Source organism: Plectropomus leopardus, chromosome 14 (assembly GCF_026936395.1).
Source record: "Plectropomus leopardus strain MGB_pleo_1.0 chromosome 14, ASM2693639v1, whole genome shotgun sequence".
Classification (NCBI taxonomy): domain Eukaryota; kingdom Metazoa; phylum Chordata; class Actinopteri; order Perciformes; family Serranidae; genus Plectropomus; species Plectropomus leopardus.
The window spans coordinates 29,757,420-29,785,145 of NC_142189.1; the positions used below are offsets into that span (position 1 = coordinate 29,757,420).

Consider the following 27,726-nt stretch of genomic DNA (forward strand, 5'->3'; position numbering starts at 1 on the left):
CTTGGGAGATGTATTAGTATTTTATGTCTTAAAGAGTTAAAATTCTGAAATCTGGCTTTTAAAGGGTTAAAATTCTGAAAACGAATTAATATTTTATATTTGTGAGTAGAACTGATGTCAGTTAAGAAAAAAACTAAATGAAAGTAGAAAATCATATTTAATAATTAATATTTTGTATTTATAATTAGGACTGAGTTAAAATATTAGTGTAGAGGATCTGACACTGCACAAAAATAATGATGCAAAAAAAAAAAAAAAAATGTTGCTGCCAATCATTGACATAGACTGTAATTATATATAAAAATCTTCTGAGCATATAGTATATTGAAAATAATTCTTTTTATGTTTTTCATCTCAAAACATAGTGGCATCATGAGAAAAACCTGGCCTTCAAAGGATTAAATAGTTGAATTTCCTTAAAGTTTCCAGACCAAAATACATCATAGTTGTAGGAAGAGCCATTTAATGATTTGTGCTGATGTAGAGGCCATTATGTCTGCTGGACCGAGGTCCCGGTGAATGGGTTAATGTCCTGTGGCTGACGCAGGAATGGTTAATAGGACAGGCAGCAGGTGGAGAGACATGCAGACTGATGAGCAGCAGCAGAGGAGCCGCTGAGAGCTGACAGTTCGGGCTGAGCCGCCGACAAACAACCACCGTTTTCCGTCACTAATTTGCTCCCGCAGCCCGCACACACGCTGGATACAGACAGAACCGGAGAGAAAAACAGCCTGTCAGAGGTAACAGGCATGGTTTCTCCGTCTGCCTGCGACGTTGAACGGGACGCCGGTGAAAAGCACGCGCAGTCAATTGCCGGGTAAATGACTTGAGGAACTCTCGTCGAAGTCAGCGGACAGAGAAAGCGGTTTTTATGGGAAATGAATGTGACCGGGAAACAGCAAGCTGAGCTGATAGAGCGACCCGCCAGCCTTTTGGTTCCAACTTCGGTGAGTAAACCTTTTTATTTTCATTAAATTGAATTAACTTAAATCACTGTGTAGTTTGCTCTTTTCCTGTGAGATGCGGTGTGTAGGGGCAATTACAAACACCACCCACGCCGTGTTATCTTCCATGTACAGAGGACACTCCAGACTACGTTTAAAAAACGATAATTTAGTGTTTCGTTGCTTTTAAATACGTGCTCATAGTTAGAGGTCGGTAATGTAAGCCATTTTCAAAGTAAGTATCATTATATGTACATTTCGGCTTATGTTTAGCAAACAATAGTGCTCAAACTTAAACAAACTTTTTACTTTTATCAATAAAACTAAACACTACTCCCCAATGCACAAACCGTGGTCATCCAGGGCGAGAGCGTCTGGTTGCTTCTAGTTTAAAGCAAATTTCATAGAAATATGACAATGTTTCGATTATTATTTAACATTATGTGCATGCCGAATATACCAGAATAACATGCTTATTTTCGAAAGTCCCTTTACTCTGCTGCAGGGGTCATGTAATTTGACCTATGAACAAGTACGCATTAAACTACGAGAAATGTGAGTGCAGGCTGGTGTGACGTTCCTAACCTCTGATGAAACGGCGCGTTTTGGTTGATTTTTACATCAGTTGTGGTGTTCTGGGTCACAGCAGGTGTGCCACACAGACACAAACACTTGAGCAACTATTTGCATTTAGTCGACGTTTCTTTCTTTATTTCTTTTTTGGTAGATATGTTTTATTATCAGTATATGATTCTCTGAGTGCCTGTAATGAAAATCTGTTTCATTTTCAATAAGTGCCAGATTAATGATATCCGGCTGGTTGTAGCCTGTAGTTGCAGAGCACTGCTGCATCAGTTATATTAGGAATATTATTACCATTATTTTCTTTTGAGAGGCATACAGATGTTTTTAGGCTCTGCCTTCTTTGGAGCGTCATGTTTAATTGAGTATTGTGATGAGGCCACTTGAATAAGAAAACAAATGACTTTGACCTTTTTAACAGCCTTTCATATTCTGTTTGCACTGCTTAAAAACACTCAGGTAATGTGGGACATCAGGTAATATGGGGCACATAAGCTTTAACATCTGGGGCTCTTTTGAATAATAGCAGCCAATCACCAAACATGCACTGTTACCACAAATGACTGGTGTTGAGATAACTTGGATGTGCAGAGTAAATATTTTAAACAAATAACTGGTCTCAGATCATGCAAGGTGAGCCATGTGGCATGTTAGTTTTCTCTTTTTGGCAATAAGAGTGCTGCTGCTAAAACCATATGGATATAACAACAAAAATGGTTGTACAATGTTGCATTTAAATAACCATTTAACTTACCAAAATATTTTTGTATTTACATTGTACAAGTAGGTGTAGTTAATGCATTCAGGTAAAATGGGACAAAAATGAAACTAAAATGGGACATTTTTGAGGTAAAATAAGCGTGGTTTTAAGCTACCGGGTGCCATAAACAGGGGTGTAGCATCAGATTCTGGGCCTTCTAGTACAGACAGCCCCCACTTTTTTTAATACCAAGTTTAGTCTCTTTAATGATGAATTTAATTCAGCCTTTTTTAATTAGTCATGGCCCTAATAAACTAGAAAAAAGCTGACAAAACCAAACGTCATTGTAGGCTTTCCCCCTGTCCTATTGGGGTCCTAAGTCCCCAGGACCCTGGTGTCAGTTGAGTGTAATACGCACACTTTTTCATTGATCAATTTTTATCTGTGATCATTAATATAAAATGCTAACACATACATTCATTAAAATTAAAAAGGGATTTACCTATTAAGGTAACAAGAAATGTTTAACCAAACAAAAATCTTATCTTACTGTTAATACGGTGAAACTACAGTATTTTCTGAGACTGTTATTGTACCATGAACATCTCATATTGTTGCAACACAGAATAAACAAGTATTTTTAGGTGGTTTTCTTGTTTAAAAAAGTGTCCAATTTACATGACTTTACCTTTTCATGTATCATTTTTAGTCAAAAATTAAAATAATCACAAAGAGGGAAAAGGACGTTTCAGTTTACATTACGTTGATGATGAGTAGACTAACCTGCCAGTCTACATCTCCACACTTTGAATTGCATTTGTGTGCCAATCTGTCTTTTTGAAGTTTTTGTATGTCAGGTGTTTCCTTGCTTCCATCCTCTTTGGCTCCGTATAAGCCAGTGTTTGCTGCACTGTGTTCAGCTCTCTGCCTGTTAGGCCTATTTCCTCCACTGGACACATAGCACCTTTAATTTCATCAGTCCCCGGAGTCCTGCTTTGTGGGCACTTTCCGTTCACCAAGCATTTGCTTTTAAAACTGGATACCTGAGCCTCCAGGGACACAAGTCTGCAGCTTAATTCTGCTTCGAGTGCGCTTAGTTTTCACACATTTCCCACTCTCCACTTACCACTGACTGATGGCTAAAATTATACAGTGAGCCGAGTTTTCGTGGTGAAATGGGCTCTCGCGCAAACACAGTGGATGTCTGCAAGGCTTTCAATCCCTCGTGTGCATTTTTTCGATCACCTGGCGTACAGTTTGAGGGTGTTAAGCGTGGACTTGATTGCCCGAAGTGAAGTCAAGATTTCGCAGGTCCTAAAACAGTCGTAATCAGAGAGGCTTGGAAGTGGCCTTCAATCAAATCCAGCAAGCATAAAACAGCTCTTTAAAACTCTTCCATTTGCAGATACACTAAGAATAGTTCAGTAATTGGCAATCAGTGATAAATTAGATGAAAGGGCTGGAGAGGCATACTTCTTCCTCTTTCACCACGCTACACTGGGTGCATGTCAACCAATATTAGACGTCTCTAATGAACAAGTGTCTGAATAGTGATTAGCATGAGAATTCTGGGTAATCCAGGTCGCAGCAGAACTAAGTAATCAAAGTTGTGTGTTAAAGGTGTTTCGCCAAGATGCAGTAGCCTCTACGGGTCCAAACACAAGCAGGACTGTGTGTACAGTACGAGCAGGAGTCTGGCTGTGTGTTTGAGTTGTGTGTCAGGGTATATTAGTGCTGTGACGGACAGGCGGTGTTTGCAGGGTGTTCACCTGCCTCCCCACGTTAGCCGAGACTCCATCCTCATCTTAGTTCAGGCAATATATTTGTCATATGAGGATTAAAAAAAAGCACCATGTCAATTTCTGTTGACAGAAGTCTCTCCTGGGTTGCAAATCCATTACAAAGTGTGTGTGTGTGTGTGATGTCCTTAAGATCTTAAAAACAAGCTGGTTTCAAAGTAGTGATTTACTTAATTGGGTTGCTCCATCCAAACTTCAGAAATGTTGTAGAAACAATGTTGCCATATTGGAAATGTTAAACTGTTGTACCAGAGGCTCAAAATTTTTGTATTTTTAGAAAAATGATCATACGCCAGTCACAATTACGAGAACGAATAGGTTAAGTTTATAACTTTAGTAAACAATATTTTAAACGACTGGCAGCCGTGTGTTTACCAAAACAAATGGCAGCGGTGCATGCATGATGAACGCGACCCATCATGTTCATAGCATCATGGGCTTTCACCAACTGCGATTGGCTGTAAGGAGATCATGTGAGACGTGAAGCGTGACCACAGATGTAGGAGCCAGGAAATGAGTTAAAATGAGCCGTGTAAACTAAACTGAGTGCTTGTTATAGGTGTTGCAATGGTTAAATTATCTTACATTGCAGCAATTGTGGAAGTATTTATTGTACATTTTACAGAGGGCAAGATTATCGTACAAAGACAATAATTATCGTACAAATACGATAATTATCAAACAAATACGATAATTATCGTACCACTGGCAACACTGTGTAGAATTACCCAGTTTATGTAGTTATTAGTGTGTAAATAAATTGATAGGAAACATCTGGAGCTGGTAGCACCAGCTGTTTTGCAAGATCCAACTTGGTAAAATGATTGTAGATGCAGATTATTTCCTCGTATTTCCTCTTTGCCCTGCATCATGTTCAGGGTTGCTTTTCTGTCCCATTATGAATACAATATCTCAAGATTGGCTTTAGCACAAACGTCCACTTGGACTCAGTCATCAACTGATGAGATTTTGGTGGTCATAGGACAAAGGTCAAGGTTAGCATGACTTTGTCTGTCTCATTCATGTAAATGCAATATCTCTAACACCTTTAGCGAGTTTTTTCAAATTTGGCACAAATGTCCACTTTTACTCAACAATGAACTGATCAGATTTTGGCGGTCAAAAGTCAAAGTCCTGCAAGACCTTGTATCCGTCTTATTTTTGTGATTGCAACGCTTTAAGAAAGCTCTGATGGAATTTCCTCAAATTTGACACAAATGTCCACTTGGACTTCAGAATGAACTGATGAGAATATCTGGAAACTGCTGATTGTAGAGATCTTCTGTGTTGCAGAGGGGAAGATGTGTGCGAAGCATCCATGTTTTCACTGGATGTAAAGTGCAACTTGAGTGGTTTGTGGAGGCGTACAACGAGAGAAACAATTACAAAACAAATAACAACAACAACAACCCATACCAAGAGGAGTAAATGCTGTTAAACACAAAGTAATAGTACTGGTAACAGAAATAAACACAATCTGGGCAGTATAAAAGAATTAATTGAAAGATATGATAAACTACAGACTAAAATAGATAAATTAAAACAGAAAAATGAAAATGCAAATACACAACATCACACAAAAGCATCATGACAGGCTGCTACAAAATAAATTAGTGTATGGGAACCCTGCACATGTTGTTTCGGGCAGCATGTGAGCACAGGAAACCTAAGGGCCAGTTGCTTCTTACATTGTGGAGCCTTTTTTTAAATTACAGCTTTTGCAATTGTAAAAAATGTTTTTTATTATACCCTATTATCAATTTTAATTCAATTAACATCTTAGCCCAGGTTAAGACCAAACTAAACCTATAAAGAGCTGTGCAACCGGCTTATTACAAGTTATTTGATTTTAGGATGTACCTCAAACTTGCATGAACCATTTGTTGCATAGTTTTGAATGTACAGGTGCTCATTGCTTGTTGTCGTCATATGTAAGGATGACAAAAACCTCTGAACAAATATGCTAAACGATACTGACTCTGTAATGTTTACAAAGATGGATATTTATACACACACAGCCTTACAGGACTGACCGTTGGTAATATCGACTCCCTGGTCAACACACAGAGGGAACAAGCAGCGAGGACACCCAAACCTCACATCACTATAAAAGGGGTTAAATATAGTGTGAGGCAGTATGATTATCTGACAGCCAAACTCTTGTCCCTTTCTAAAGGCACAAAAAATAACTGACATGCATGTCATATAACATTTCCAACCCCCCGCGGTCACACGCACGAGGGTGTCTCTTGGCAGGAGCGGCAGAAGCATAATTATACCCCAGCGGAGTGTGAAAGTCGACGCTTTTGTATTCAGGAAGTCAATCATATTTTAACCAAATCAGTCCTGTCGGAGCACGAGCATGTATTCTGTTTAACTTTTCATTTTCCCCAGGCTGCTCAGGTAATTGGAAAGGACACAAAACAATTAGACTTTTTTATATTGTCAAACTGAAATTGAGTTTCTTAAAAAAAGGGTGATATTTAGTTTCTTTCATTGCCTGAACAATGTTCAATTTTCCTCTAAGCCTCAGAATGAAAGGTGTAATTTAATGACTCAAGAGTGAGAATACAAACACGTTATTTGACTCCTTCAAGCATTTCCTCCTTCCTGCTGTATTAAATCTTTAGCTATACCTCATAAAAACATTATATAGCTATAGATATACTATCATTTCCTGTCAGATGGCGTCACAGCTTCACTTTAATGCATATGAACTAATGACAGGAACTCCAGGAACCCATGAGAGTTGTGAAATGGGCCAAAGGGCAGACTCTAGTGTTATATCATAAATTAGTCTTTTTTAAAGCTCATAATTAGTCTCCGTAGGAAGTGCAAAGACACATATATAATACAGTATTATGCACGGTCATACTCCATAATTCACCCGACTACAAAACCAGGCTGTAATTAAGGTCTTAATTAGATGGTGTTTTTAATTTTTCAAATGTCAAGAGGATACGTTGTGTCATAAATCCTGATACATCAAAACAAGTTGCGTTGTCACTGTTTGGGAACCTTTTTCTCGAAATGTTTCCTTAGCAAATAAAAGGAAGCTCGTCCTCTGCATTATTAATACCCACAGCGTTTCATTAGCATTCTTATTTAGATTCGAGGCAGGAAACTTATGCATTTTAATGTCCCCATTCATTTCCAAGTGAGATATAAAGAAATCTAGCGCGTCCCTTCAGCAGCTGATAGTGGCTTCTCTTCCCACTTCAGAAAACTGCGCTTAAAAAAAAATACACTAAAAGCATTAGTTGTTTTTTTTTTTCTTAGTCCTTGAAATAGGAATAAAAGAGTGTTGGAAATATTCACAGTCACAGATAAGTTCCTCAAAATCCACATTCAGCCCAAATTACTCCTCCGATAGCACCGACATGAGAACACCCAGTCCTTACTCGTACAGAACTCCTACCTGCATCAACCCTAATATCAAAAAAAGGAAAAGTAATGTATAGGAAATGTTCTAGTTGGACCGATTTCCTTCATCTCGACATCCATCTCTCACAAAACCACATGCAATAATCCCACACACGTCAGACGGATTTGGGGAAACTGTGGCTATCACACAGCCGGCCTGTGCTGCTATTTGAGTAGTGCAGCTCTGCGAGCCGAGCCCTATTCAAACAATGAATATACAATAGAGAGGAAATACATCAAGTGGCTTTGATTCCCCACGGAGCCACTCTGAGTGGAAGATTGAACGGGGATGATTGTGAAAGATGTAATACCACATTTCTGTGAGCTGTGTGCGTGTGAGGATGGCTCCATCCGGGCTTCAGTTTATCGACCTTCCAGGATATTGACACACAGCGTGCTACTGCATGCACCAGACTGACTGATGCATAGGAAAACTGTCTTCTTAGTGCCTGTAAGGTCATTTACCTACAGGGCAGTTTGACCGGGATTTGCTGAAAAAGAAACAGAGAAAAATGAACTGGGCTGAACTCTCACTTTATTACACACCTAACTGCTGCCCTGGAAAACCCCTCTTCATGTTCCTAATTAGGGCTCTCCCAAATAGCCTACCAGTTAGGGCTGCATGATATGCCAAAAAAGTTTGTAAAGCACGTTGGGCTGCATTTCTTGTATGAAAGGTGCTATACAAATAAAAACAGTATAATATAGTAATAATGATTAATACTACTTCTACTACTGTCATTTTTATTATAACTTTTGGAATAGAAGAAGATTTAATGGAAAATGGTCATTTTGCTTTTCATTTTTTTCAGCTAACATTTGACACAGAGCTAATAAAAGCTCCTAATAAACTCAAACTGAAACTGGAAAGGGTTTAACTCTGTCATCAGCCCTGTTAAAAACTGAAATGTGACATAAGCCGTGTTATGCTAACAGTTAGCCCTGACACTGTGTGTGTAAGTGTATTCACTGAATGTCCCGGCTGTGCAGCGGAGCTCTTATGACAAACAGAGGGAAGAGTGAGGGACAGCGGGGCAGGGAGTGACGTACCCACATCTGCAACGAAACAAGATTTTACCCATTACAAATAGTAAAAAAAAACAAAAAAAAAAGAGATTTATTTTGGTAGTTAATACTGACATTAAAACCGCTCACCATAAACATATCAATGTGTGATGAACACTTTGATTTATATGAACTTACAATTTCTACATTGATATTGTTTGGAAGAAAACAAACAAAACCAAGACAAATATCCCAAAACCAAACTTAAAAACTGAGTTCCTGCCCAAAAAACACATATAGGCTATCCCAGGAGCCGATATTTGGGTCCAGCCCTCTCTCTGATCTCTCTGTCCAGATGAATATGTGCTACCCAATTGTTTTTGAACAAGTAAAACAGCATTTCTGATTAGTGGCTGGTGTTACTACATGAGAAAGTCTGAAATATTTATAATCACATTTTTTATGAATGAATTACTTTGAAGGAACGGTTTGACATTTTGGGAAATGCACTAATGTGCTCTGTTTCTAAGAATCAGGAGGAGATTGATACCACTCTAAGTGATAGCACATGTTACTGATAGTTAATACTAAATATGGAGCTAGCTGTCAGTTAGCTTAGCTTAGCATGTTAGCTTATCTTGGTTAATCTGTACAAAACTCATGTTAAGTGTTGGTTCAAATTAAAACAAGAAATAACATGTCAAGTTGTGAGCTTTAGAGGTGCTCGTAGATAAATTTTGTCATCTAGAGACTAAATGGCAGGCTATGTCCTCATGTATTATTTAACATACAGGCATTACTGTAGCATGCTGCTTCTCACAAGTAACTGCAGAGTTTAATAATCTGAACACAAATGTTCCATGTTTTTATGTATATGTGACCAATGGCATCAACAGTTTTTGAAACTGGCCCAAACTTAGGCGAGGGCACTGCAGCTCGACCAGATGAGGATTGTTGGAACAATAGAAAGACAAAGTAACACTTAATTTTGGGGCTGTTTCTGGTAAAACAAAAAATGATCTAATTCTTTACCAAAAAAATCTATCTCTGTAGGGATAATTCCCATTATGTGGTCAGACACTTAGAGTAATAGTCATTTAACATTCATTTAACGTGTTTGTTTTTTCCACTGATGGGCTCAGATTGCCTCTGAAAACTGTCTGAAAAGGATCCCTACAGAGATGAATGTTTTTGTCAAAGAGTAACATCCTTTTATTAAATCCCCTTATTAAATGAAGTCAAGTGGCTTTAATGATGGTAATTTCAGGACTGTTTCTGATCAAATTAAAAAAGAATATTTCTTTGCAGGGATCCTTTCCATAATGTGATCAGACACTGAAAACAACAATCTGAGCCTGTCAGTGGCAAACCAAACAGTTTTAGTTGATGTAAATTTGTAGTGTACAAATGTCCCAAGTGGTCTCACTGTAGCTTGCTTCAGCAATTTCCCACAAAACTGGACCATTTTTTTTTTGTTCCATTTAGTCACCAAGGCACCAAAAGATGGGGAAAATAGGGTCCATGTTAAAAAAATACCATATAACCCTCAGTACAAAAGTAAATGTAGTAATAGTATTTTTGCTCTTCTATAAATGTAAAAGAAGTTGGATTTGAGAAAACAGTGGCAGATCTCAGTAGATCTCTGATCTCTTTTATAACAGAAGGTTAATGGTTGATGATTAAGACAATATAATATGTAAGATAATATCCGTTTAGAATTTAATGATAATAATTATCCTGATGTTGAGCCAAATTCTCATAGATATAATAAATATTTTTGTGGAACTCCTCGTATTACTTAAACTGTAAGCCCAGTGTAACCAGTTCAAGTCTTAAGAATAAAACTGAGTAATGTACCACCACTCTGCTGCAGGTTTACCCAGCATGTCTGAGTCATAAGCTCCTGCTGTTTTCAAAAATACATTAAAAGGAGCTCGTGCAGACATGTTTCTGCCTTGATGAATATAATCCGTCTCTGTAAATTAGATGACTGAAGACTTGTCTGCATGCAACTTTAAAAAAATAAAACTGTACAATAACGTGCACAGTGGTATTTGAAGCAGGTCTGTTCTGCAGTAAGTGAATGTGACAGTTTTTCACATTTGCCTCTGTGCTGCTACCACTCTGCTGTAAGAGTGTGTCCTGATGGAAAGAAGTGAAAATAGCTCCCGTGAATGTGGTAATTAGCAGCGTGGTAAAGCCATGTTTGGCCAAATTACCAAAGTTGTCTCATTTAAAATGATGGATTATGCTCATCAGTGCAGCTGTATCTCTGGGCTGTTTTTAATGGATTTTTTTTTAATCCATTAATATTTTTAACCTTTTAACTTTAAAGCTGCCAGACAATATTGCATGTTGGTATTTGCAAAGAAGAGGCAACTTTGCCACAGTTTGGCATGGTTTCTAAAACGTGCATGTTTGCAACTTCTGAAATGTGCCCGCTGCCAAAAATGCAAGCTCACAGTTTGCAAAATACATGGGCTTGCACTTTTGCTGTGGAAGCCAGACGTGTCTGCATATTAACTATTGTAAATAAATGAGAATATGCCCCTTATCCATCTATTTCTGATGTAGTCTATTTCTGTTATAAATACAGCAAACAGTTTGTATCTTTTTGCTCCAAGTTGTAGCTCTCTGCTTGGATTTCCAAGATGATTAATATTAAAAAGAAAACCCAAACTTTTCTCAAATAAATCCCAGGCACATTTAGATGATAAATCAACATCCTTTTGTAACCTTAAAACTGCATATGCATAGCTGTTTCACTGCTGACTCAACCCTGGGTTGCTGTAATTGACGTGAACTGCTGGGTTTTGCTTTTTACCCTCTTCTTTGCTTTTTGAATGTGAAAAAGGATCCAGATGAAAGTGCTCAGCTTGACAAAAGTAGTAATTGTGACACCTGTCAACATCATTTAGTACTTGTCATACATACAACTCATCCATTTCATAGCTAAACTAGAATTTCCACCTTGTAGTTTTATGCCTCAGTGCACCAGCCAAGTTGCAGTTAATGTCGGTGTCTTCACACACATCTTCCCCCCAGCAGCACAGAAGATACAATCATCACAGTTTCAGGATTGGAACGCAAGAGTAGAGTCACCTAACCAAGTATCGCCTTTACATTTGACCTATGACCACCAAAATCTAATCAGTTCATCATTTAGTCCAACTGGATGTTAGTGCCAAATCCCTCAAGTTCTTTTTAAGATATTGCGGTCACTGAAATGAGACAGGCACAAGTTCACAGTGACTTAGACCCTTTGACCACTAAAAAGCTCATCAGTTCATCTTTGAGTCCACAGTGGACGTTTGTGCCTAATTTGAAAAAGGAGGGAAAAAAATCCCCCATGGTGTTCTTGAGATATCACTTTCAAAAGATTTCTTGCTTGTGTTGTACGTCGCTTTAGATAAAAGCGTCTGCTAAATGAAATTGTAGAATTGTAGATTGAGAAATTAGAGGTCAGAGTGACCTTGACCTTTGACCTATGACCACAAAATCTAAACAGATCATCATCGAGTTGAAGTGGATGTTTGTGCCAAATTTGAAGAAATGGTGTTCTTGAGATACTGCATTCATAAAAATGGGAAAGACGGATGAACGGATGGACAGACAGGCCGACCTATGGATGGAAAACCTAAAAACATGATAATGAAAACATAATAAAAGGGCTGCTGAGGCTGTTTGTATCCAGATGTCTCCCTTTCAGCCCATTAACTGACCACAATGAAACCATTCATATCTAAAAGGCGTATGAGTGACTAATTTGCACTGTTGTTAAAAGCTCCTTGACAGCGCACATAGTTGATGACTAATTTAGACTGTTCAGGGTGTTCTGAGGTCATTATACATGAATTTTGTGTCTTTCAGTCCAGTCAATATTTCATACTCAAAAACAACCTCTAAATTTTAATGATTGTGTTTTTATTGTCGTCAGGTCTGTAGACGGAGACAGAAAATTGGGATTGACGTCAGGCTATGGTCCAGAGGCACTTCAACTCATCAAAACATATGAATCATGGCTGAAACAGTATAAAATCCATGATGAGTTTGTTAATGTGAAACTGAACTAATGGAACTAAAGTGTGATTCTCTGGAGAGGCCGTAAGGCACGGTCCAAGTTTGATGACAGACATTACGTGATTGATCTGGACAAAAAAAATGTGTGCGTGTGGACAAGTGTGTGTGAGTGTGCTCTGGCCATCGGCTATGTTGGCGTATCAGTGCTGTGCCTCTGTGTGTGCGTGTCAGTTGACAGTTGTGGCGATTTTCAAGGTTATCAGTGTGTGGAACGTTTTCTCCCACCGCAGCCAAAGCAAAGTCAGATGTCAAATATCTTCACATCAGGGTAGAGAGGTGGAGGAAGCAGAAATGGAGGAGGCTCTAACAAAAGCAGGGAAATGATGGTTTGTGAAATCACTGTATTTCGGTACTTTTTCAAATATGAATTCAGACTTTGAAGTCCAGTAACATCCTACTTATATAAGTTAAAACATTCATTAGGGAGGCCTTCTTGTGACACTTTATTTCCTGTCAACTTGATTGGTTGAATACATGGTCAGATAAATGGACCCGAGGAAACAAAGAGCTGTAGGCTCCTGTTGACACGCTGCACCACCAGTATCTCTTTGTAGCATTCTTTAAATTATAAACTATAAAATCTCAAATTAAATCAGATTTAGCTGATAAACTGTAACTCTTTAGTAACTATAGTAAAACCATTGGGGTATTGCTGAACAGTCTCTTTAGAGTGAAAATAAATAATCTGCAGCATTACTCCAGTGTCTAGTTTTGTAGTGCAACAACAGCAACAGAGTGGTAGTGAATGAGTGGTTAATATTCACGCGGCATCCACTCAAAGGTGCTCAGCCTTCATGCGCTTACAGGACATTATTTACATTTCGTACAAAGGCATGAGAAAATCTGAGGTGAAGGTGGTAGCTGATCATGTCATGTCAGATGCAGGAGGTCCTTGAAGGTAAACTTGCCTCCATTAGCACTAGGAAATGTTTATTGAAAAGGTAATCTAGCCTGTTATGTGAGACTGACTGCAAACCCAACCACCACTATGCATTACAGTAGTAGGTGTGAGGACATTGAGGTGTTTGTGTTTGGGAGACAACGACTCAGAAAGCTGCTAAATGCGACTTAACATTTTCATTGGTTGTACCAGTGAACGTGACATTTATTACATTGATGCACAATATGCTGGCACCTTGCACGGGAGCCTGATACACAGAAGGCAGCAACACAGAATCTGTCATGTCTGCAGGATATGCTGCTGGACACCGTCAGGTGGAAATGCTACTGGTAATGGTTTAATATAAGAAGTGCGAAGGTCCCTATTAGGAGGGGTGGTGGATGGGCCAAACAAACCCTGGACTTTCATGCAGTAGTCCAGTGTTCTCTTCCCATCTGAATGTGATTTTGTTTTGTTTTTCTACAGCTTACCATGTGCCTTTTTTTGCCCAAATCTAATCATCTTGTTGTCTTATCCTAACCATCTGTGGCAGCATGTGCTTTGGTAGACTTCCAGGCATTGGTTACCATGTGCTGTTGTTGCCTAAACATAATCATGTGACATGTAACCCAACCATTTTCTTGTGTTGACATCACGGTAGTGGCATCTCAGAATGTAAATAGCAGACGCAGAAGGATATCTAGAGCGTAATATGCAGACGTTGAAGTCCACTGCAAAGCGGCAACATGTGAGAGGAACTCATGACTATGATAACTGACAAAAAGGAAATGCTTAAAATGTATTATTGTGATGCCATGAGGTGCTGTGAATTTTTTTTGGGTGTACTTAAATTTTGTGCACCTAAATAAAAAAGTGGGCTGCTCTGGCGTAACCAATGTAAAAAGATATTCTGGAGCCGTTAAAGAATACTATTAGCACCACCGTAAATCTAATGCCCTGGTGTTCATGTGGACACCAGCGGGGGGCTTTTTTTATCTTTTTTTGGGACTTAGTGGTTGATGAGGATTGCATCATCCATCAGCCTAACCCTAGTCTCCTTAATATATCAATGTTTTTAGCCTACCAACTTAATTTTTATCCAATCGGATCTTGGTATTTTGAGAAAGTACTTTGATAGTGTTTGAGGCACATTTAGTCAACATTAATTCTTTAAGCTCTCTTCTGGCTTACAGATTGTAGCTACAGGTTGTGAACATTAATTAGGCTGCCACTAAAAACAGTTTCTGCCTTCTCCAACAGCAACAAAAGCTGATTACAGATCTAAATTGAATCTTCCAGGTTTATTTATTTATAACTTAAATTACCTGCAAGTGACGAAAAATTCTAATTACATTTGAGAAGGGATTTAAATAACGATTTGGATTTGATTAAACACTATCAAACTATAACCCCACTTCATCAAGACAAACTGCAAGAATAGATAATGATGCTGAAAGTGTCTTGTTTGTTTTCGACAGCGGTAATGTTTTAGCTCTGAAGGGAAAGCGTACTGTGGTCGATGATGCTGCACTCTTGACAGAAGAGCTTCATTTCCGCCAAACCTGGAAGGTGAAACTTACTGAAGTAGTCGATAAGAACGTCTCTTAACAGCCATATTTTTTAGCAAAATAAAAAATTCACCGTGGCACTTATGATCCACTGAGCATACACAATGATTTTCCTTCACTTCAGCTGTGCCAAGCCCAAGTAAGATCTCACTCTGATTCACTTGTTTCAACCCTGAAAAGTGTACTTTACCCCCTCCCACTGGAACCACAGCTGCGATACCTTGGTACAAACACTATAAACAGCCCAGATGATGGTTGAGGCAGTTTGCAGTCGCTGTCTCACACAATTTAGAGGTGCTATGTTTCGAAATATCATGACATATCTCTTGAACCTTGTTGTTGCTTCCTGTTGTTAAAAGACTGTTGATGCTTGTGCTGTTTGCTCAGGCGGAACAGCAGTCCTTTCTCTGTTTTTGTGCCCGAAGCAAATACACTTTAGATATCCCATGAAACTTGGGTCAGCCACACAAAATGTAAATTACAGCGTGGAAGCCGGCAGTCTGTATTAATTATTCCAAACAAGCTACCAGTCTATCAGCCACAGTCCCAGTATACTCTCACATTGCTCTACATGTCTTTCTGTGCTCTGGGACACTGTCCTCGGTTTTTATTAAAAAGTTACAACATTGAAACTGAGCGACAGAGTCCAGAATGCTTTTGCTACAGGGTCAGAGTAGTTTATTTTTATTGCCTCTAAATAGCTGAATATTTCCACTTGGTTGTGATGGCTGAGCCTTGGCTGACCACTAGCAGCTGTGATCAGTTGCTCGGAGCACAGTGCAAGTGTTATTTCATACAAGAGAAAAAATAAAAACCCGGTGAAAGGTGTCCTGTGGTGTTAACTAGCTTGTGTTGGTGTTTTGATGTATGCTCAGGCTGCAGTAAGTGCTTGTTGTGTGCAATTCTTCACAAGTTTTAACAAGGTTTTGTGTGATAATGAGCGAGTTTTGTGAAACCACAAGATAAAGTGAAATGTCAAACAAGAAAAGTTTCTGAGAATTTGATATGTAGTTAAACAAGAAAAAACTGTCATAGTAACATGAAAATATCTCGTTGCATGAAAAGGATCTTGTGGAAGAACGTCAAGATTTTGTTAATATTCTTTTCAACAGTGGCCATACAGCAGATATTTGGATGTATGCGCAGACTGTTTGCAGTTGGATAGTATTGTAAGCATTCTGGTTTCTTTTGTATTCGTTGTCTGTTTGTAATCTGAGTAGTGCTGGCCAATCGGTTTAAACAGCAGGTATGGTTGCTGTTTGTGTGGAGGACAGAAGAACACAGTGACCAAAACACCATCTCTGAACCTATCAGCTATCATCTAATGACAATTTAGCTTTATATTATTTTCAGATTTATATATATATATATATATATATATATTTGCATTCACATGTTCGTATCTGTGCAGCCACTGTTCTATGACCACTGTTGTCATATGGTCTTGAAGGGTTGTCCATTTTTGGGGGGAAGCCACTGCCCCTTGTGAATCTGTAAAGAGGCACTTGAAAACAAGGGGTAAAGATAAAAAGAAGAAATGGGATTGGGCCAAGGTTAAGGTGTTCATCTTTATAGTTTATATAATCCATCATCAGCTATCTGCCATCTGCCTGTTTTCTATAATTAAGTCATGCAAATAAAATCATTAAATCGACATAAACACATGAATGGTGCCTAGACACACCACTGATGTGATCCTCACTGCCAACATGGTTAGAAGCACTCCTCCAGCCAGTGTGACAAATCTGGCTAATCACCAACTGTCAGGTCAAATTGCACTCCAATTCACAGAGGGCTGAGCGTGTGAACGGAGTATGTTTAGGAGAGCCTTCAAACGGCAACACAAACTTAGCCTCGACCTTCTCATGTCTTTGTGAATCCAGAACTCTCCACAGCAGGTGTGCCACTAGTTCTGTCTGTTCTTTAACTCGTTCAGCAACCCCTGCTGAGATTTAGTCTTCAGAAAAACAAAACTACAAACAAAACCCCTCTGCAGTTTAATGAGATGAAAGTCTCTTATTTGGCGGTAAGAACACCCAAGTCTTTAAATGCCGAATCTTTATTTCATCTTTGAATTTTTGTCTACCAGCAGTTGTTCATAATTGATATAGTTGTTGGAGTGAATTGCAGATAAGAAGTGAGACCTTGTGCAATGCGTCTAACTGATGCTGTGATCTGAGTTCACTCACCCACTGTGAGTCGAGATACCCTCCAACTAAGTGAATTAAGTATACATGTTCACCCTCTGGCACAATTCGTACTTTCACCATCTATAATGCATACAGACAACTTTGTTTAAGTGTAGCTTTGATTTTCCTTCAGTGTTGTACATATATTCTCTTCTATAATACTTAGATTTTGATAACCTTCCAAACCTAATAGTAGTACACCATGTGCTCTTAAATGAATTTGGCTGCAAATGGTGTTGAGGATAACTGCTTTGAGCTTTAGAAAACTTTAGATTTTCAACCTTAAATTCATGAAATTTACATTGGACAGACATGAATTTCCAGCTTTTATTGTCTGGTGCAATGGGTGTGGGCACCATACTGCGGATGAGTTTGTCTACAGATCAGAACCCCTCGAGTCACATAGCTTAGACTGAAGTCAGATTTCAGTTGTGCATTTAATCACTGTATTCTCAACTTGACAAAATAAGAAAATGAAAAAAGTAAAAAAAAAATAGAACTTGACTTCAAAACCAGTGACTCACGATTTCTCTTGAAGTTAAGCCCTTTAGGACTTAGAATGACTTGATATTCTTCATGAACCCAAAGATTAAACAGCATGTTAGGAAAAAATTGGCAACTCTCCATATTCATATTTCTGACAACAGATACCTTGAATGAAATTAGCAGCCCCGTTTGCACATGTAAGAGGGAAAGATGTGTTTGGAAGTGCACACCGGAGCATTCAGGCAAACATACTGACTGTTGGCCAGTGTAAATGGAATGGAAGGATGAATGAAACTTTTGGATGTTGTCTCTTTGATGCACTTTATGCAAGCTGGTGTCCGTTCTAGGCCACAGATAATTTATGAGGTAAAAGAAGCATCACTCTGTAAAACCACTCTGATATTGTATATATGTTTTATAGTTCAAAAAGGCCAAATATAACACCTGTTCATTTCAGATTTCTTGAAACCTTGGTGATATTCAGAGAATCAGGCTGCTTTTCCACCATTTTTGAGTAGAACCATTGAAGTCAAGGATGTGTCATCAACAGAAGACGACAAACAATGCACAATGGAAATAAATATAAATAGTAGCAAAATTGTAGATTACATCAATTACCTATGAACTTTATTTCCGTTTTTTTTAAAGATGTCTTTGCCCAAAAAAACAAGCATGGACCAACTATTAATAAGTCCACTGCATGCTCTTTTTTTGTCTAGTGATTACTCACTTGACTCTAGGGTAGCCAATTGTGAGGACTTTCCTTGATTGATTATTTGCCAAAATTGATTAATCGATTAATCTTTACTTGAAATAAACATAAAAACTTTAAAGATTTTATTTAAAACAATACCAAATGTGTTTTTTTCCCATAATCAAAGCTTACAGCAATGTATTGCATATGCTTTGACAGTATTGCATAGCCTATCGACTGATTATATTTCACATTTGATGAAATTCTTAACAACCGATTTATTGGTATTCAATAGTCCCTCCATGGCTCTCTTTCCAACCTGTACAATAAAACACATCCACAGATGTCATCACGGACTTAAGGTCAAGATATACCTGCTATTTTTTCAATTTTCTTGGTTCTTAATAAATTTCTTCTTGGTCAAAATGCTCTGAAAAGTTGAAAATTAGTTGCGGCATTTAGAACGGAACCAGTTCCATGTTGGTGAAAAAGATGTATGAATGGCAGCTCTTCAGTTGTCAGAATGTCCCATTAAAAAAATCATGTCTTATAACTATTTTAAGTTGATCATTTCAATAGTTTTGAATGAGGAACTCTAGTATTAGGGGAAGTACCTTGTGAAAAATTAAGTATGTTATGTCAGTAGGCTACAGTTTTTATTTCAGGTACATATTTAATCAGCGTACCATGTCTTCTCTGCTCATCTCATTTTCAGGTTTTATCTGAGTTATGGTGAAAAAGAATTTGTCTGCCAATCAAAACTGAGTTGCTTCTAGCCTCCCAACAGAGAGTACAGATGTAAATGGGCTCTTGATTTTATTTTAAACTTCTGTGAACAGTTTTCAGAGTCGAAGACAACTAGATTCAATAAGGGTTTTAAAACTAGACTAGTTTTGAATCAATATCAAACCCCAAACCAGGCACTATCAAGGAGTAATAAAATGTATTTCAAAGACACAGATACAAATTTAAAAAGAGCTTTTTTTATTTCTGTAAATTTACTATACTTACAGTCACAGCGTGTCTGCACAGGAGGCGTCTCAGCAGTGTTTTTCAATTGTTTGTCTCACTTGTGTCTAAAGGAGCAGAAGCAATCCTGTTTTAATCAGTCTAGCTGTCTCCACAGGCCACGTAACAGCTCAGACGTAAGCCTGACCCACTGCATTTTTTTCCCACATTTTAAGGCACTTTCCTTGTTTAAAAAAGCTGCAGAGATCATTTGTTGCTCTTTCTCGGAACGCTTGCAAAGCACGGGTGACCTATACTCAGTACTGTACTCGTAAGCATCTTGTTTAGACGCAGTCAGAGCACAGAGTGTTGGCAGCTACTGCCACTGCTCAGCTCTTAGACAGCCTCCTTTGTAGACATGTTATTCTTTGTTTAGAAAATTACAAATGGCATTAAATATGGTAAAGGGTGCATTTTGAGATCTGAAAACACAGAGTTTTTGACTTGCACTTTAGACTTTGTTGGTCTTGACTATGGTCTTGACTCTGGCCTTCGCCAACACATAAGACTTACCTAACTTTGTTCCACTTTGCTGTCAATCTTTATTATAAAGGCTATAATCGGCAAAGTGTTATTTTTACTGATACGTTTGGTTTAATTTAGTTATTTGTTGATGAGTAAGATGGCACAATTGACAGCTGGGTGTGCTCACAGTCAATGGCTCTGGTTGGGATTGGTCGCATGGCAGAATTCGATACCGCATAGATCGCCACTGCGTAGACTCTGGCTTTAAATGGTGTCCATAGCACAAGATGGCAGACACTTTATCCAGGATATTTTGGCATTGTTTTTGTACAGCTGGAGTAAGTGGAGATGTGCTTTCTATCGTTATATACAGTCATTGCTGCTAATCCGTCAAGGAAACAAAGCCACTCAGACACAGTCTCAATAGACTTGAACAATGATGGGCAAAAATGAACAAATGAATCTCTTTTAACCTCTGTTAGTAAAAATTTAGACCCAGGTCAATGAATGGTTGAGTTTTACTTTCACTGTGCCTGATATTCTGCTGCTCCGTCTGTGCCAAGGGTATGCTCTGTACTCCAAGAGTGTGGTAACATGTGCAACAGAGTGGTATATACTGTGTATTCCCGCAGTGCTACTAATGAATGGTCAAGCTACAAAATAGAAAATTACTTTGTGATGGCAGATAACTTCATCGTGGCGGGCTGCCACAAATAAGTGAACCTGTGGGGAAACCCTGTTATGCTTTGAAGAGAGGTTTTCTGGAGAAGGCACCACTGTCAAACATATATGTAGGGACAACATGTATGGAGTGTCATTAAAAAAATAAAAAATACTTTGCAAAATGTAACAAAACTTGAAAGGTTCAGTACATTTACACACATCAACTGAAATCAGGCTCAGGCTATATCATGGTATTACGGTATCCCAGAGTATTTATAAATTCCAATGGTATGATTTTCATTATGGTTAGAAAATACAGAAGCTTATCTTTCTGTGACCTCATACTGGAGAGGCTGTAATGACGATGTTTTGCATGTAGTGCACATCACATGCTGCCAGAAGTCAGTGTGGTTAATAAGGCAGCTGAGTGGACTGTGAGTATTGGGGATAACGTTACAGGACTGTAAACTGCTGGTCCAGGTCGTGCACATAACAGCAGAAAGAGAGCAGAAGGATGGCACAGAAAACAGTTTATCTTCACATCTAACCCTGTGAAGCAAGGATTTATTTGACCAAAACCTGAGTTAGTGAAATAGCCGATTAATGAACTAAATAACCAAAACGACAAACCGAGACTGCTGGATAAGTGTTATTTTGTTTATGTAAAAAGATAACACCCAAGCCCAACCCGAAGGGACCAATATTGTGAAAAGAATCGGTCTAGGCTTAAACATAACTAGGCCCGAACTAAAATACAGCCAACCCAAACAAACCCAAATAAAGAGAGAGCAGCATCATTGGGTCTAACATCATGCGTTCAGCCAAGTCCACTGGGTACCACTCAGACTTATTCATGAACAGACCCAAGTCCCTGATAGAATGGGACACTACCCAAATCCACTAGACTGGATTTGACTAATTCAGACAGACTGCGTCCTTGGTTAGGTCTCAGACACTAGGGACCTGCAAAGATTTTAAATTTAAAACCCCTTTGACACAAATTTTTAACTGAGGAGATAAAAAAGTTGCGTTTCAGTTTGGGCTGGGCGATAAATTGATTTTATCGATTAATTCAAATTTGTGTTTCAGGGCGATTTTTAAAAATGAAAATCTCGATTTCTGCCTCCGCCATTCGTTCCCAAAAAGACACAGTCTGGTCATTGGAACTGGTTTTAGTTTTGAGGCGTCAGATCTCGAAAAACAACAGTCCGCTTTAAAGTTTATTCAAAGGCTTTTGCAGCTAAAGGCAGTTGCACGACCACTTTGTTTCAACATGTCAAACAGAGGCAGCAGCCGAGTGGGAAAATGTGTCTCACTCTGAGATGCACGAGGTGTCAGCCCACAAACAGCCAGTAAAAAGCAGCCGACATTAGTGGAAGCGTTTTCCCGCTGTGTCCTGTATGACAGGACAGTGACCCACTGCAAATCTGGAGTGTTAACGTTAACGACACTAGAGAACCCCCACCAGGCCTAAACGTTAGCGAAGTTTGCGTAGGACGGCAAAGTACACTGTATCTTTCCGCTTAGGAGATAGAAGCAAACTTGCCAACCCTCCCGATTTTCCCAGGACACCCCTGTTTTCCCTGCCCTCTCCCGGTGTTCTCCCGGCATCCCATCTATCTCGTATTTCTCCTGATTTTGAGGATTTTTATGAAATGTACTTGATTACAGACTGTGCGCCAGGTGTGTGTACAGCTCGTGTCACACATTCCTGTCCGAACTGAAGTAACTGAGCGATTCATTTTACTGTTTTCAAAGACTGACAAAAATTGGGCCTGGTGCCCCAGCCCAACTGCCTGAATGAATTCATGTAAATATGTTTTGTGAAATTACTGCAGCCTTCAGTGTTAAAGACAAGTTTGCAGCTTGCACTTTAACCCCAAAAGGGAAATACAGTTTACTATATTAACAGAAGGGAAATTCAGTTTGCCTTATATTTTTACTGCTAAAATCAAAGGCAAAACTTGGGTTTGGTGTGAAAAAATCGATTTTATTTTTAGGCCATATCGCCCAGCCCCAGTTTCAGTTATTGCCTGTTGCACCTTTTAACAGCTGGGCTGTCGTTAGGAATATTCATTAGTGAAAGGTCACTGCATCACAGCACTTTGTATTTTAAGCTTTGCAAATACAAGATATATTGCCGAGCTGTTACACTGTATTGCATGGGGTTGTCTGCTTCACCCCCCCCACAGTTGTGCTGTGAGATTTTAAGGAAAAAGAGGACACAATTTGACCACAGTCAGCACGATGAATATGATATGCTGTCACAAGATTTTAACTCAATTCAGCTTTGAATATATTGCCAAAACATGTGCTTCTGCAGCAGTTGTGTGATTTGAATTTTAAAGGTGCTTTTTTTTTTTTCCACTAGATTACAAAATTTCTGACAGACGGACGGAGGAGAATATGCGACCAGCGTGTAGCAGATTAAGAAGATTGTTTTATGTACAGGTGTCCCACAAGGCGGCTTTCATTACTTCTTTTGTTTTCGATCTACACAAATGAGACGAGGTTGCAAGACAGTACCGTTGTCTTTAGATTATTCTTTATGGTCCCGGATGTCTGCACACAGTCGCACATGAACAAGCACAGGGCTGGTACATGATAGACCCAGGAGCTGCACCAATTCCCTCTGCCCATACACTTTTTCCTCACTATGGGTTTCTGTCTTGAGGGGCCCCATCCTTAAATACTTACATCCTTAAGTACTCCACGATCACCACAGTAATCCACAGTGCCTCACATTATATTAGAATTAAACAAAAATTTAATCCACAGATAATAAGATGTTTTAGGCCCATTAAATCTCTTCCCGTCATGTGTCTCATTTATGAAGCTAAACAAGGCTTTCCTTCAAATTTCACACCATTTTTTAACCCTTTATAACTTGGAGCAACATCCCCCTGAGCAAATTAGTGCAATTTATTTAAAAAATGTTGAAAAGGCGATAAACAACTTGAAATGTTCCACAAATTGCCAGAAATTGGTAGATTTAGAAAAATATCTGTCTAGTGGGAAAAAAAGAAAAAAAGCTATGGAAACTAACTATATTCATACTAATAATAATGGAAGATTTAAAATTCTGAAACAAAATGATTATAATTTTTTAAGCACTTTTCTGGGTTATTTACTTGTAATTTTTTAACCTTTCCCCTTTTGTACAGTATTTCTTGAGGTAATTTTCTTTAATTTTTTCTAATCTCTTGGGGGCTGTCTTCCTTTTATGCTCATTGTCTTCTTGACATGTTTTTGAAGGAAAAAAAAGCCAATTTGCTCAGGTTTTAGGGACCAAAGCCAGCAACAACACACTAGTTTTATTAGTTGTACAGCAAATGTGCTATATGCCCTTGAGCATTATTGCTGAAGAAAGGGGAAGTATGAGATATAATACAAAACACCCTTGTGCTTTTTTTTCTCATTAAAAAATGGAAGCAATGTCTAAGTTTCAGGCCTGTGGGTGGGCATTTTCCTCTGCAGCTGTTTCTCACATCTGACAGCCGGCGTTGCTAGGAGACGCACCGTTTCACTACTGACCGGAGCATGTCATACAGTATAGTCTACGAAAGTTGACTAATACTGTCACTTTTTCAAAGAGTCAAGTTTGAACAAATTCTAGCTAGTTATGGCAGTTTCAAATAATTCTGCTTTAGATAGCCTGACACCCATTAACCCCTTAAGTTATATGGTCATTTTAAGGGAAAAAAAACGAACCAAGCAAAATGCAAAATTATGTAAAATGAAAGATGCAATAACACCTCTTGTAGTGCCTGCTGCATCATGCCAAGGGAGCCAGTGTTTCCATTGCAGTTTTGCAAAGTATGGCTTTTTGGGATCCCCTGAAATACCACTTTATGTGAGCGTGAAAACTTGATGCGATACGTTTTTCAAAATTGATGTGTTTCCATTAGGCATATTTTGCATTGGTAATTTTAATTTATGCAGTTTGATGGTTAATGTAAACCCGCTTACTATTTTTAATACCCGAATGATGACTGCCACTAGCTAGCTCCTACTAGACCCAGTTGGTGCACAGTGCAGTGATCTGAAGAACAGCAAAATGAATCTGTAGACTGACGTATGTAACCACTTAACTGACAACCACTTACATACATAAAAAACTGTCATGTGATTTGTTATTGATGAGACTGAAGACAAGAAACAATGGCTACAGAGAGAGTTGCTTAGCTGTACAAAGTAGAATAGAGGTCAGTGGGTCTTACTCATGCTGCATCAGAATTTGAGACTTGTTTTGTGTCCCCTGAATGTATGTAATATTTCTGCAAAGCTCCTGACCAGAAGCCTTACTCAGTCTTCTTTGGCAAGAACAGAACATGACCTTCGTTCCAAAGTTTCTTAAGAGATTTGGTTGACATCATTCATGCACTTATTGTCATATTTTTCACCAACTCTGAACCCTTAAGAGTATGAAAAGGTCATCTTCTGCTGTTTTAAACAAGTCACCTGCAGAAGAACGGTGGGACACCAAATGACTAGCTTTTGTATTTTTGTCCTTTTACTGTCTAATTGCTTTGCTCTGATTTCAGGGCTTTCTTGTATGCATTTCAGTCCTGCACCATTAAATCGAGACAGTCGAGGAGAGTCGAACAATTATTTGAAGTACATGAAAATGGCTTTTTAAATTGCAATAATTCCCCTTTTGTAGTAAAAAAATGATGTTCCCTGTCCCTGGGTTTCTTTCAAATAATCAGTCATGCAAAAAAAGAATCTCAAAGGTTCAACACTGTCTTTGAGGATCTACACAAGATCTTAAAAAAAGACATCTGGAAAGGTTCCACCTAAATGCCAAAAAATGTAAATGGAATGAAACAACCTTCACCGTTCACTTCTACACATGATGAGCAGATGTAAAGCATAGAAAAAGGTGTCATAGAATGGTACATAACTGTTTAACTTGTTTTTCAAAATGTTGTGGGAGGCATCTAATAATACCAAATGAAAGGGGGCGTGGACACAATAAATGAAATACACCATATGAAGCTTCTAATGCTCATTTCTGGTGAGACTTTACTGATTCAAGTCTATAGTAACTTGTAAAGCCATTGCTTGTGGTGGTTTATTGGACTAAATTACATTTGTGTGCCTTTTGTTTTGTCCACTCTTTGCATATGAAGTCATTTCTGTAATCCATAGTCAAGTCACCTCAGTTTACCTGGAGATTGTTTTTCCATCAAACATGAGCTGTAGTCCTTCCACCTGTTTAGATGTCAGATCATCCATCAATCGTATCCACTCTTGTGCCTGAAATTTGATGAATTTTGAGGAAAAAAATGTACATCACCAATTCAGTACAGCATTGTCAAAACCTGAGGGCATTGTGCACCTCACTCCTTTGCCATTTTCAAAATGATGTAGATCAGAGCAACTACTGTTAGACGTTAGAACTTCATTGTGTATGGAGCCCAGCTTGTGTACTGGTAACTTTGGTTTTCATACATTAGCTTAAAACACTAGTGGCCCTTCTACCCAGTACTGTTAACCTTTTCTGAACATGGGGGAACATTGAAAGACTGTGGAATGACAATGACAAATAACAATGACAGTGACAAAAATGACAATGCTAATATGCTGGTGATTAGCAAGTAAGATGTTTACAATGTTCTTATCTAAGTGTGGCGTGTTAGCATGCTAACATTTGCTATATACGTGTGTCGAATACCGCCAATTTTGCAGTGCCATGGGCGTAAGATCCTGATGCCAAAAGCCAACTTTTGCGTATGCATAATGTGCCGCTGGACATGCTGAGAACACGGCCCAAGAGAACCATTTGCAGTGACTTTAAATGCAACCAGACAGCACCTGCCATTGTAGCAAGATACGTGGACAGTCGGTGTCAGTTGCACCGCTGGACAGAACCAGTCACATCGGTATGATATGCCGCTGGAAGGCATCGGATTGAAAGCACGAAGGAGCATGAAGGTCCCTATAGGGTTTAACATGCCTCTCCCTTTTTGCACCCCCCATCTTAAATTATAAGACAGTCCCCAAGTTATATTCAAATATCCAGTTCTAATCCTGTTTTGAATTCATTACTTTTTCAAATAATAAATATTTAATTAAAAAAGCTATTATATAGCAATGAAATAGAACGGATAAGAGGTATCGAAAGAATGTGTGGTCTTCAAAGTCATGTAAAAGTCATGGAAATGTATTAGTAAAAATATGTATGAACTCTGTATAAGGTAATGTTACAAAAATCAAAGCATGAGATGTTTTTTTCTATTACACAAAGGTTCACGCTTTCACAATGTCAAGCAAAACCAATTAACCCAAAACTAGGCGAGCAGAATGAGGTACACAAATGACAAATCGAGGAAAGACGATTAAAATGTTCATTGTGTACATAATTGCTCCGCCTAGCAAAATGTCAATGCTCTTCTCAATTCCAACAGACGAAATCTGGAATTGCTTTGCTGTACAATGAGGAGACCAACAATACCTACGACGTCTGCCTGAAACTGACCAAAGAGGTTTTAACCATCCAGAAGCTGGACGTGGTCTGCGTAAGTGGAAGCGAATCCCAACCAAATGTAAGTGCGCCCGAGGGCTCCAGACTTGCATTGTCATTCGTGCAGCATAACTCCAGAATACTGTTTCAATGTTCACAATATCCTATTGCCAATAAGAAACTCCCATTTTCTAAAGCACAGAACTGTTGTACTGCGAAGACAGGCGACTGGCGGACTGGGCTTAAGCATCAAAGTAAGCAGATAAGTTCTGATTATGGGGAGGCTAAAGTGGAAATGACAAAGGCTTTGGGTTGCACAGATGACTGTTTGTCTTCGAAAGCACTTTTGGCAGCAAATATCACCACTGAACCTCCACAACATTCATCCTCTCTATCTCTCCTGCTTTCAGGGAGGTGCAGAGCACAACGTGCCTGTGGTGATTTCAAAGATTTTTAAAGATCAAGTAGGTAAGAAAGTGTTTTTATTTCACTGTGGCAGTGTGGCCTTGGAAATGGTTTTCAATGCAGAGTTAAATGTCATTAATCAGGTTGATAATGAAAATGTTAATGAAATTAGAAAGAGGCACTGGATATTTCACAGGTGACATTTAAGTCCACTATGAAATTTTAAGCATTTTGAGAGCATTAGTAGTTTTCTGTAAAGGTAAGCACTGTGTTAGGACATAATCAAAGAAAAAAGAGAAGAACTGTTACAGGAGTGAAGAAATTGGTTTAATTTGGGAAAAAGAGGAATAGTTTGAAATTATAGTAAGC

General features: G+C 38.6%; 1 protein-coding gene across 1 annotated transcript in view; it reads left to right on the forward strand.

Moving 5' to 3' along the window:
* The first annotated feature begins 537 nt into the window (after window positions 1–537).
* The window catches only part of sntg2 (syntrophin, gamma 2), a 116,642-nt gene continuing 89,453 nt past the window's right edge, over window positions 538–27,726 (forward strand). Inside the window, exons 1-4 of the mRNA XM_088087681.1 lie at window positions 538–947; window positions 26,897–27,034; window positions 27,150–27,206; window positions 27,363–27,420. Coding sequence (XP_087943807.1) covers window positions 879–947; window positions 26,897–27,034; window positions 27,150–27,206; window positions 27,363–27,420 — 322 coding nt within the window. The 5' untranslated portion in view covers window positions 538–878. The remainder of the gene's footprint in view (window positions 948–26,896; window positions 27,035–27,149; window positions 27,207–27,362; window positions 27,421–27,726) is intronic.